Source organism: Amaranthus tricolor, chromosome 10, assembly GCF_026212465.1.
Source record: "Amaranthus tricolor cultivar Red isolate AtriRed21 chromosome 10, ASM2621246v1, whole genome shotgun sequence".
NCBI lineage: Eukaryota > Viridiplantae > Streptophyta > Magnoliopsida > Caryophyllales > Amaranthaceae > Amaranthus > Amaranthus tricolor.
The window spans coordinates 5,597,604-5,610,797 of NC_080056.1; the positions used below are offsets into that span (position 1 = coordinate 5,597,604).

Sequence of the window (13,194 nt, forward strand, 5' to 3'; positions counted from 1 at the left end):
ACCCAATCTAACTTTCTATTTAACTTCTGCTCACTAATAACCCATCATTTCACATGCTCAAACTCTCTTAAAATCAATTCCCATTTATCTTTTAATATTTATTATTATTAAAGCTTTTATTATATCTTCGTTTTAAATTTTATACCTTATAATACGTTCAGTTGTTCTCTCATTCAAATAAACATTCACATTTTTCTAATCCTATTATTTTATAATGATCCTTTTCTAATAGCTCAACACGTATTCTGAACTAAATAGCAACTTTAATCTATTGGCCAACCGACAAAACTTGTTCTTTATGTATGGCCACATTCCATCCACTACTCTCTATGAAATTTATATTGTATGTCTTTACCAATTTTTTATGTACTAAAATAATAATTCACTTACTTCAATTTACTTTAAAGCCTTATAATTTTAAATTTTAATTCTTGTCCCATCATTCTAACTTAGTATTTACTTCTATACAATCTTAGCTGCCAATACAATATCAACAAACAAAATGCACCTAAACACTTCTTATAACAATTGAGCTAACTCATCTAAGAACACTTCAAAATGAATCTGAAGGCCAATTGTAATTCAAAACCTCAAAAGCTAACACCCAATACCTAATCAAAAAGTATTATATGAGATTGTTTTATTATAAGACTTATTTCTCTAATTGATCACAATTGTAACTAATTAATATTATAAATGATTAGATTATTTAAGACAATAGGTGTACATTGGCTCTCGAGAATTTGTGAGCCAAAACCCAAAACCCTTGATAATTTGTCCTTCATCTTCCTCATTCCCCTATTTCATCAAAGGAAGGTAGTTTCTCTTCCCACAACCCAGAAATGACAATCCACTCAGTGGTAATCCAAAAACTCCTAACAACAAATGCCCATTTGGGTCGTCGAATCACTTCACACCATTTCAAACCCTTCATCTATGGCTCTCGTAACGGAACCTCCATTATCGATTCCGACAAAACCCTAATTTCCCTTCGTAATGCTCTCGATTTCATGTCTCACCTCATTCGTGCCAAATCTCGCTTCCTTTTTGTCAATACTAATCCTCTTTACGATGACATTTTCGACCATATGACTCGCAAAATTGGCCATGGTTCCTTTCTTTCTCCTTATTCTCAGTACTGGCGTCTTAGTGGGTTTTTGACTAATTCTGCTAGCCCTAAAAAGTTTCGATCCAGGAATAAGAAGATTTGTTTTGCACCTGCTCAACCTCCTGATTGTGTTGTTGTTTTGGATTTTGAGAGGAAAAGTTCTGTTATTAATGAAGCTACTAAGCTTCAGATTCCTATTGTTGGGTTTGTTGAATCCGATGTATCAAGGGAGGTTTTTAATAAGATTACGTACCCAATTCCGTGTAATGATTCTGTTCAGTTTGTTTATACTGTTTGTAATCTGATTACTAAGACTTTTCTGTATGAACAAAAAAATTCAAAGCTGGGTGATGTGCATATTGATGCTAATGTTTTTGCTGATGCAATTGGTAATACCGATGCTGATACTAATGCTGATGGTGATGCTATTGCCAATGCTGATGCTTCTGCAAGGTATCATGTGCATTTTCTTTTAACGTTTATTCAGTCTAGTTTTATTTGTAGACGATCACAGGAGTTGAAATCTTGGTTATGCAGTAATCTCATTTATTTAAGACTTTTGGCATTGTTGTGCTTGTTATTTATTTAGTTAAAATTTGATTTTTTGAAATGCGCATTTAGAAATTGATTTGGTATTTATGTTACGTAGTTGGATATATGTTGAATTTGGGAGAATTTATTTTTCTAGCATCACACCCTCTCACCATGTTAGGGAGTCACTTTAGTGGAACTGTGGCTATGTAGTTTGTTCCTTGGGACTTGGGAGTTTATGGGATTTTCGTTTTGGATTATTTGGGGAAAAGCAAATGGAGAAAGGGAAGCTCGTGGAAATGTTGTAGTGATAGTTTAGCTCTGATTATACTGATTATTTTGATTGACCTCGATGAGTATTCATAAGACTTTCTTTGTACACTCCTTTTTTTATGTGTGGATTCTATATACAGTTGTGTAATGACTCTTCTTTCATAGGCACAGTTGTGGAGATTAATCTCATTTGGGGACTATTTTCTCCATAGAGAAAGAAATTTGAAGAATGTTATCTTGTCTTGAGAAATAATTACACATAAATTGTTTTTTAGTTTTGGTTTCCATTGTTTGGTTATCTGACAATACTACTAGAGAGGAAGTGAGAAGAGCCCAAGAAGCTAAGTGAGGCGAATGGGTTGGATTGGAGTAGAAAATGAAGGAAAGCTCACGTTAGCAAATGATTTAGTGTTCGTGTGGAGAATCACTTCAAATGATTTAGTGTTCATGTAGCGGACCCTTGTATGGATCTTAATCATCGGTTTTCTATTTGTTGATCAGTAAGTTAGAATAAGGGCTAAACAATTGTGTAATGCATTATATTTCATTGGCATCATGTGGACATCAATCTAACTTTGGTGACTAATTATGACATGATATTCTTCAAAAATGATGATACAAGAGAAGGATTGTATCCAATATGTGGTTTTTGAGCGATAGCTAGGTTGTAAGTGCAATTTGCTTTTGTGGATTGGCATCTTTGAAGAAAATTTTATTTGGGAGGCTTTCTTCTTGATAAATGAGACTTAACTATGGTTTGACTATGTTTAGTTTACAAAAACATTTTATTTTCCTTTTTGCAGATATGCTTCTTTTGTTGTGTTTAGTTTGAAGCATTTTGACCATAACGCTTGTGGAGCCTAACTTTGCAATTTTGGTGGAGGGTTTCCTAGGGTTGTCGGAGTTTTACTAGATCATGGCATTCAAAGAATGTGTAAAGCACGTAAGTAAAGCACGTAACTAACCACTAAAACTAGTATATAGATAAGTAAGGGATTGAGTCCACCAGGAAATAGATCACTAGTCTCTACCATGATGTAGGTCGATCTTTTGTTTTGGGTTGGTTGATTGATTTGATTTTAAATGGTCTTTGAGTTAATAATTAAGAACTAATACTAGGGATAACACGTCTAACACGTGCAATGATTAAGTAACATGGAGTAAGTCTCACATTGGGGTGCTAGCTTGGTCTCGACCCCTATGGAAGATTCACAACCGATTCAACTATAATTGGGCTCCATAGATGTAGAGCGACCACTTTGTTTCCCATAGCTTGCACCCACGTTGTTACAAATTTTAAGCTTAGTGTATGTGTTCATTGCTTATTTGTTCTTGGGGAGGAAATCTCTAGTTGTTTGGTCGTGGGCATCTTTGGTGGAATCATTTATAACCATGTGTCCATGTGGTTTTCTGTAACTATTGGTTTCTCACTTTGTCCTCCTCCTTGGTTGTATCTTGATCTACTTTGGTATGTGATTGGGTTCTAGTATTGTTTTGTTGTTGGGCAGTGTACTAATATCTTATTGCAATCATTTTCTCTTGCGAGTAATTTTGAGTTGATTGTGTTTTTGTTTGCTCTCATGTTTAAAATCAAAACTTGTTGGCACACTTACTCCAATTATTTAAAATCATGTCCAATTCTTTATTCTTTACCATGTAATACTCAACTTGTTTCCATATCAAATAGGGAGCAATCTTGAAAAAATGTCTTGGTACAAAACCAAATTGTGTAGAGAGCGGAATGTTGTTTATGTGAGAATATATCTGTGTGTACAAAAATTTGTCTTGTTAAAGCTTCATATTTTTGCACATGAACTCTAAAAAAGGCCGTAGTGTTAAAAATTGTTCTTGAATAATTATAAACTCCCTTGCCCGCATTCTTCACTTGACCTTAAGTACATGTACAAATCTTTGATACTCGGACATGAATAAGACACTCGAATAGTTCAAAATCTTGCAAGTTTTTCATAAAATAGTCAAGTTGGACACTTCGTCACTAATTGCTGTCAGAATGGTATCAGTCAGAGAAAATATGTTCTAAATGTACCTGAGGCTTAAATGGGTGTAATTTTATGGAAATTAGTTACTACGTATTTGGAAAGATAGAAGTGGAGGGGAGGGCAAGGGACACTTTCACTGTTTGGATGATTAGGTGTTTCTGTCGACATCATTTCTATTGTACAGCCAGAATACTTTAGCTAAGGGCATGTTCTTCCCAACTTTATTTTTAGTTTTGTTCCACTCATCACATTTCTATTCCAAAGAATTGTATTTATTGTAGAACCAATGATGCGAAGTAGGAAAGCTGCTTAATGCAAAGCAGAGCATAGGCTGCCTTAAACATGACATTTGTTTGTCACGCTTTTTTAATCTCATTGTTTCCACCTGTATAAATTTTGCTTTAGGAAATAATCCAATTATTTTGCACTTTTAATTATTATAATTGTTTGAGTCCAAGCACCTTGCTATTAACATCTAGATGCTTTTGTATTTCCCTTCTAAATCTTCCTAATTTTGTATATATCTTTAATTACAGTTGAAAGGATATGCACTTGAAACATTTCCCCCGGGTTCTTTTGTCCAATCCAATTGTTAACCATAGCTTTCTCTCAGACTCTCACATAGTTCTCCGGTTCTCCTTCCCCCCCCTCCTGGTGGTTTTTTTTAGCTCTCATTTTCGTCTCCATTACCCCCATCGCCACTAAGTGGTTTTCACCTATGGGGCGGGGTTTGTGGGGTTCAAATTTATAGTGATAAAAATGTATATTGCAAATGTTTCTTTGGTCGCTTCCGTTTAATAAAGAGGAAATGTTTATCGTTGCTTCTCTCGTATTTTTCCCTGTTCTTATTGTGTTACCTTTGGTCTTGTAGTGGTGAAGCAAAAATGACAGATGGTGATGAAACTGCGGAGGCGATGAAAGTTCAAGCTTAACGCTGTTTCAGAGGTATTAATCTGATCTAAAAAATATTCTTATTGTAAATGTTCTCTACGTTGATGCTTTTTATGAAGAAATCCAAACGCAATTCTCTTGAATTGAGCTTATCTAATGTTATTGTTTAATTTATACAGAGCATACTGGGTGGATGTCACAAAATAGTTAGGAAATCGCGTTCAGTCAATTGTGAAAGAGTTGCTGCAACTCAGCAGACTTTCTTAGGTAGAAACGTTACGATGCTCGAGTTATATACATGGTGGCTGGTGCTGATATTTCATTTCATAACTATTGAAATTCAATTTTGTATAAATTGCTTCTTGTATGATCCCTTTTTCTCATGTTGAAATCTGTTGCAGAAATTTCATGCAGTTTTCTGAAACCATAATAAACCATTTCTGCTCTTTAGAACACGGATCATCTTGCAGTAATGCTCTACTTGTAGATGTATTAATGCTAGACTGAATCATGTTTTGTTCTGGATATGAACAGAGGTGGGTTTATAAAGTTGTAATTTCCATTTCAAATGTGATAATTTTGACAGATTAAAATTACAAATCTAGAAGTATAATCTATAACTATTATTAAAATAAAACACCGTTGATGCCATCGCTTTTTAAAATTGCTTATGTCATTATGTGTTACTTTCAATAAAAAAATTTCCTCTAAAACTTAACGATAATGTCATTGTTATAATGACTATTGACTAATGTTTATATTTTTGACTTTTAACTTTTCAAATATGACTATGATATTATTCATATTGATTGATTTTTATTTTTTATGTCACATTATTTAATGTATTAGAAAATTATAGAATTATATTTTATTTTATTTTTTTAATATTTTATAAAATATTTTTAATGTTATATATTAAATGAGTATGATATTTTGAGACTGTTAAAGTTAAGTGCGTAAATTTTTAAATATTTTGTTTATACATATGTCAAAAATTTTAAAGTCGTGCGTGCATGAGCATTATTTAGTTCTTTTTAAATAAAAACATCTACTAAGACTATGTGATTGCTTGATTATTACTTCATTAAAGATGGGGAACTATTAGAGTGAATTGGGCACCATAAACAAAAGAGTAATTTGCAAAGAAACACCTTATAGAATTAGTTTTTTGTAAAAAAACATCTTCTAAAATTTTTTTTGTAAAAAAACATCTTTTAAGAGACTTTTTATTAAAAAAACACCTTAAATTAGTTTCCGATGACTTTTGTCAACTTTCAGGCATTGACTATGCCATTTGTCAACTTTCAGGCGTTGACTTTTAAGCTCAAATGGCATAGTCAACGCCTGAAAGTTGACAAAAGTCACCGGAAACTGATTTAAGGTGTTTTTTTTAATAAAAAGTCTCTTAAAAGGTGTTTTTTACAAAAAAAATTTTAAAAGGTGTTTTTTTACAAAAAAACTGGTTTTATAAGGTGTTTCTTTGCAAATTTTCCTAAACAAAATTTTCATGTGAGATTCCACAAACATTTTGTAAAATTATCCGCATCAATGAAAATAATATCAAAAATGAGTTTTGTTTCGGCTGGAATAATAGTCTTTTTTTAGTAAGATTTTAGAATTGATTTTCACCTATTCTTCTCATTTTCTCAGTCTACTAAATTGGTAATTTGTATCGCAAAATAATAGATCAATAAATATATAAAAGTACACTTGTATTTATTCATATTTATATAAGCAGTTAGCCACCAAATCACTATATTTTACTCTTATGTTTTTGAGGTAGTTTTAACCCATCATTAGCTAATTTTGGTGATTATCTGCAAAAAAAACTTTACCCTTCTCAAATTTTCATCCATAGAGAGATGCCAATGGCCATTGCTACTAGTGATTCTCGGTCCATCTCAGAGATAGGGAAATCCTATGGGTAAGTTAGCCATCATCCGATAAATCAAGTGGTCGCATGGTAAGTTTGCCATCGACAACATACCTAAATTAAGGCCATAATTAGAGTTTGTATCGTAATTAGGGCCTCGATAGAAACAGTTCATACATCCTATAAGTATCTCCTTGTAATGCATTTGGACATCATGATTAAATCAACCAAGGCTCCGATTCAGAAGCAACTGTTTTTTCATCTCTATAGAAACAAAATTGACACTATTTCACATTAAATAATCCGAGTTTTATACATTTCGGGTCATGTAGTAAGATGTACAAAGAATCGAAACGGAGCTGTAGCTTCCGTTTCATGTCACACAAATAGGTAGTACAAAATCAAAATCTGTGTTGATCACTCTTCCTCTGTCTCGAGGCCTGGTATGTATTCCAAGCTCACATCAAATATGACAGGACTACTTGGGGGAACTCGAGGCCTTCCGGGAGCTGAAGTCAGACCCTTCGGAAATGCTAACTGCTCAACAGAAGAAAAACAATAAGTAGCTTTCCTTATCCAAGCTATAGCTCTTAGATCATTTATACTTAACTATATTGTACTAAATAGTCATTACCATCTCTACACATGAAATTTACGAAGTTTTAACTCGTTTGATGATGGAATGCTCTAATATGAACCTCGGATGATAGTCAATTATCAGTAGAGTGAAATGAAATCACGTGGACTTTTTACATATATGAAGTTGCCGATGATGTTTGTTAATTGCTATTAGGGTTTAATCGAAAACTTATTTGAATCTGCTATGATAAAATTGCATACATCCCCATCAATAGGTGGGAGCCACCTGATGGCAATGAGATAATAGAATGATGTGCACAATGGTAAGTTACCGTCTACCAAATGCTAACTTAATACGATACACCTAAAAAGATAAGAAAAAGACTAGAGATGATCAACTTCAGAGCCTAATTACAAATTCATGGAAAGGAAAAAAAATGCTCAGAATATTTTTGTTGTTTTGTAGAATGGTAGTAACTAATAAGTGAGCCAGTCCTTTTAACAAAACCGAGTCGTAAAAAAGAAGTATGAAAGCTTAGTAAGAAGTAAAAACTGCAACCAATCATAAGAAAAAACAGGCAAGGTGTAGTAAAATGCTCACTGTTCCAGGGATGTAGAGTCGCCGTTTACCACCAACTTTCATGCTAAGAATTCCTTCATCAAGTCCTTTGATGACCTATATTAGCATGTAATAATGTTAGATGTTATTGACACTGCTGGCTGGGATCTGGGTCGATCATTAAAATCGCAAGAGAGGAGGTTCACTACTCTAGCTTTGAGTAGAAAAAGAGAGATAAAGAAAGGATTTATCCAAGATAGTAAACAAGAAGATTTATTAACCTTTCGTCATATCGGAAATCTACCAACTTACACTAGTCCACATCAGTTCCGTACATGAATAAATCAAGTGAAGGCCACAATTTGAAATCATATACATTTGGATTATGATCATATACCGGTATATCTCGCTTATAGAAGCTAAGATCAAACCATACCCTTAGATAAGGAGATAAAGAGATTGTGGTGAAAATAAATCTAGATTATCTGAAGAATAATCCAAGGCAGTTACCTGGCCAGAGCCAACTCGAAAGATGTAAGGCGTATTCTTCTCTAGTGAACTGCAGTAATAGTTCATTTGGTAAAACAAACTGATACATTCATAATATATCTCAAAAGCTAAGAATTGAAAGAAACTACAGAAATCCCAATCGGATGATCAACGATACAAATGCTCATGCAGCTTTTTACGTGGAAATTGCCATTTATGCATGGTGAATAACCTTTTAGAACTATATATGGATTGACTTCATTCACCTAAAGATATGCGACAAGAATACTGTTTTGCAACTTAGGCCTCGCCTGGAATTCAAGGAATGAATTTGGGGTAAATTTTAATGGGTGAAAAAGTTAAGGAGAACATTTTAATGGAGGAAATAATTGTTGGATAAAAACTGATATGGTTTGGCATTCTTACAAGGGAAATGTTAGATTTTTCCAGATCTTAGAGCAAGAGAGAAAGAAACTAACTGAGTCCACCCCATATTCCACCAGAAATCGTCGCCTCCACCAGCCTATCACCAAAAGACAGCCACCATTGCAAAAGAAGAATGTTAAAATGTTCTAAATTTCCTTAAATTGCTTGAAGATCACAGTCCAAAATCATTAAAATCAATCAAAATCAAACTATTTCAAACACTTCATCAATGATTTGCAAAATTGTCCGTGGAGATTCCTGTCTCTATCTCAATTGTCTTGATGGAATTTTGACCTACAATTTCAGCCCCAAAGCTTTTCCATGGAGGAATAAGAAGATTTGATTTCCTACTCGAACTTTAAATTCCTATTTTGGGGTTTGAGTGAGTTTTTAATTGAATTTTTTGGCAATTTATTTTGTTTGAGATCCACCGTACAGAAATGGAATGAAGATGAAGAGGCAGCTTGTCTGAAGATGTAGAGGCAGACAATTTTGAGTTTAGTCTGTTGTACATTAATACTTGGGGGTAGGGTGGAGAATTCTATTACTCCATTATTGGGGGAAAATTTTATGGCCCAACTATTTCCCTTGATACCATACTATTATGAGAGAGCTTACTTTTTATTGGGCTACTTTTTACCCTATAGTACACCCAATCCAGGCAAGGCCTTTCCAAGATCAAGAATTAAAAACTTTAATCTTTCCATTTTTCTTATCATCGTATAAGACAAAACTAGAGATGTAGTTGATGCAAAGGTAGAGATGTGGAGGTAAGCACTATAATCAAGAATTTGAACTAACCCGAGTACGACAAAGTATATGAAATGTCGTTTTGGCATGAAAGACCATATCAAAAGTATTGTAGTAAGATGTGGATGGCCTCCCTCTAAGTCAGATATTGATCAAGATGTAAAACATAAGATTCAATGTGGGTGACGCATATGGTGAGATGCAGGGCAATATTATACACCTCAGGTGTGTAACTATAGAGAGGGAAGAGACTATCATGCTGCAATAAACTAGTATTACTATATGCGGGAAAAATGCTGGGCTATTAGAAAAAGATCATTGTAAGAAGATGGAGGCATCTGATGCGTATGTTAAGGTGAATGAAACATAACCAATGGGATTGTATTTGAAATGAAGATGTAAGTAAAGTTAATGTGTTGCAGATATTGAAAGACAAAATGTAAAAATAAAATAGTCCATGACTCCAAGATGGTTTAATCATAAGCAAAGAAAACGGGAAAATGTACTAGTAAGAAAGTGAAATGTCAGAACTTTAAGGAGCTTAGAAGAGGAATACGTTGGCAGAAATGATGTAGATAAAAAAAGTACACGAAGAATTTAGATTTGTAAGAGCATATGACAATAAACAAAATTTAGTGGAGAGGATATATGTAGATGCTCATTGTAATTCATTTTCTTATTTGTAGATTTGTATTCGATTGGACGAAACGAAGTACATATTTTGTTATCGGCAATTCCTCACGTTGATTTGTTTTGGGGTCACATAGCTGATCCCATTTATTGGGATCAACCATTTCCATCTTATGAAAAGAAAAATTTTCAGATAAGTTTATACTTCATGCGGAGGCGAAGCAAAGATTTTAGAGGCCCTATTTATGTTTGCGATGTCTTTTAAAATAGAGCTATTTATTATATTAAATGATAAAAAATTTTCCACTCCAAGAAAAATAAATCAAAATGAAATGTATTGTAATATTATATTACTTTAAATATAAAAAGGTTTTTCAAACAAATCACTTTAAAGGTGTTGCTCAAAACTAGACCTGATGCAACATTTAATATGTGAGGCCCCTTATTTCTGGGGGCTCTAGGCGCTCTAGGCGGTCAACTACCCTGAAAGCCTTAGGAACCGGCCCTGACTTCATGAGGCTAACCAAGGTTGATTCACATCTAAAACCAAGGTGGGTAAGTCTGCAAAGAATAATTTTCTTTACCTATCAAAAATCTGTCCAGAAGGAACCATTGCAACATAATTTGCAGCAACCTACAATCAAATAGACCAGATGAAATCACCAAGAGTATTCTTTATATCAAGCTAATTTGATAGTACCAGACATAAATATTCCATTCTTCAATCTTATCTTAATGGTTTTTTACGAGCAAATGAGAAAGGAAAATTTTAATCGAGCAATTACATAAACCTTAATCTTGACAACATACGAATATATCTTACTCTTGACAATTCTAATGGAAATATATCTTAATCTACAATTTTAATCAATTCTATATAGATACCTGAAAGCCTATTGGTGGACTTGGACCATCACCAACCTTGATGTCTTTGTACTGCAAACCAGACTCTGTGGTCACCAAAGGTACCTTTAACAGGAGACAAAACACTTTTTATTACAACGAATATCAAGGACGATCCATATGCAACTTATTTGAAAATCAATTTAGACATCTATCTAAGTGAACGAAGTTAGCACGGATGGACTCATAATCAATTCTTTAGAAGGTGGTTCTTATTTCATACGTAAAACTTTAGAATTTAAGTGAAATGACGATGTTGTTTAGTTCATTAACCTATGCCGTTATAAGACTCCAACAAGTTATGCAACAACAAATGTAAACCATCCGAGAACCACTAAATTTATGTTATTTGAATAGACAAAAGAAGCTATAAGTCTTAAGTAAAAGGTACACGCAATCTCACCTACATTTTCAAGCTCCTTCTCACAGGCATCATCACATAGTTTCGGCTTTTCCTCTGCAGGCAATCCCGCAGCCTTTATCTCATGGGAGTCTATGACGAGACAAGATAGTCCAAGAATCAATCCAACATGCCTTCGTTTACATAGATTCAACCTAGGTCCACCCATAGATGTTGGTTGAAGAGCATGCTTCGTGTTAGAACATCGAATTTTAAGATTCTGTGCAGTGTTTTTCACCTTGTTGTAAAGATTGGTGGTACCACTTAAAGCTGCAAATGGGCCTAAATTAGTCAAGAAATCGATAGACATAGTTGAGTGCCAATTAAGAAAATATGATTCATTCAAGTCTAAAGACACAAAATTAAGGGAGGTGACTTTTCTTTCCAAACCTTTCCACCCTTGCGGAGTAATTTCTTACAAAATTTGAAAAAAATATATCCCTTTATTTCCTTCCCCTCCATATCCATCTCCTCTCAATTGCTATCCAAATAAAGAAATTCCCTTCTCTCCGTTCCCATCCATTCCTTTTCCTACAATTCCTTCTATCCAAACCTATGTTACTTGGACTCGAGTACTGATGTCGGATACTGGTATGTACCCAAGTGTCGGATACGTCTAAATATTCAATTTTACGCCTAAAATGAAGTGTATGCGTGCCATACCAATATTCGAGAATCAAGGATCGGACAGGGTAAGTAAAGTAAAATGAAGAGTCCGAGTAAAATAGATCCAAACAATGCACCTGAGTTAATAGAATAAATATGGATTCAAATAACAATCTTAAACCGAATTACCAAATTCGTCTGCAGGAGTATGATCACTATGTCTAATAACTTATCATTACCAAAAGGGATTATGTAGAACAAATATGCCAAACCAACTTATTGGGCGAAATAATGTTCAACAATAACAAAATAAGCAATTGAATTTTGTAAAAACCACCCATGTAGAGCAATCAATTTGGGTAAAAATGACTGCATTGTTAAATACACAAACCAAGTTGGCATGCTGATTAGGCATAAAATAAACCCTAAAATGCCCCTTTCAAATTCCAATGACCCAATTTGATAGCTCTATTCAGTGATTCATGAAACCACAATCATAACAAAAATCTAAATTTTAGTAAAAACAATAACAAATAGAGTGATATAAAAAGATAATTGAGATACATTACTATGAATAATTGTGAACCCAAAAAGAATAAAGCAGAAAAAGTCAATTGCAAAACACAATGTTAGATAATCTAGGGTTTCACCCCACAATTCAAAGATAAAAGAATTCATGAGATAGTGTTGGAATATCACATTAATGTGTAGAGATTATTATACCAAGTAGAGAGAAGGGGGATTTCAGTATAGTCTAAGAGAGAGAGAAAGACATACTAAAAGGGGAAAGTAGAGAAGTTGACGCCATTGTTGTCATGAAAGCTTCTGTAAGGCAGATGCCTTTGCTGTCATATTTTTGTGAATGGGATAATGCACTTGAGGTTGAGAAAGCAAGTGAAATTACCATGAATGCCATTTTGTTAGATGGAGACCAAACCACGTACCAAACTTCATTCGTTAATATCAACCTCAATAGATTAAAATAACAACTTATACAAGTTAAATGAAAAACTTAAGTAGCATAAAACACTAATTTAAAATGGTTCAAATATCAACGTAAAAAGGTTAGAATATCAACTTAAGCAGCATACACCTACTTAAACATGTTTAAATATCAACTTTAACATGTTAAAACACCAACTTTTGTAGGTTAAAATAGCAACTTTAATAGGGTAA

General features: G+C 33.7%; 2 protein-coding genes across 2 annotated transcripts; one reads left to right on the forward strand and one right to left on the reverse strand.

Annotated features, from left to right (window-relative positions):
* The first annotated feature begins 727 nt into the window (after positions 1–727).
* On the forward strand, positions 728–5,403 carry LOC130825316 (ribosomal protein S2, mitochondrial). Its single transcript, XM_057690478.1, has 3 exons — positions 728–1,561; positions 4,784–4,857; positions 4,983–5,403. Exons 1-2 carry the CDS (start codon positions 843–845, stop codon positions 4,842–4,844), a joined length of 780 nt encoding a protein of 259 aa, XP_057546461.1. The 5' UTR covers positions 728–842; the 3' UTR covers positions 4,845–4,857; positions 4,983–5,403.
* Positions 5,404–6,915: 1,512 nt separating this feature from the next.
* LOC130825317 (peptidyl-prolyl cis-trans isomerase FKBP16-3, chloroplastic) lies at positions 6,916–12,954 on the reverse strand. The gene is made up of 7 exons (XM_057690479.1): positions 12,796–12,954; positions 11,420–11,682; positions 10,995–11,078; positions 10,694–10,743; positions 8,325–8,373; positions 7,857–7,931; positions 6,916–7,213 (listed from the first exon to the last, which is right to left on the reverse strand). The coding sequence occupies exons 1-7, from the start codon at positions 12,932–12,934 to the stop codon at positions 7,094–7,096; spliced, it is 780 nt and encodes a 259-aa protein (XP_057546462.1). The 5' UTR covers positions 12,935–12,954; the 3' UTR covers positions 6,916–7,093.
* Positions 12,955–13,194: the final 240 nt, after the last annotated feature.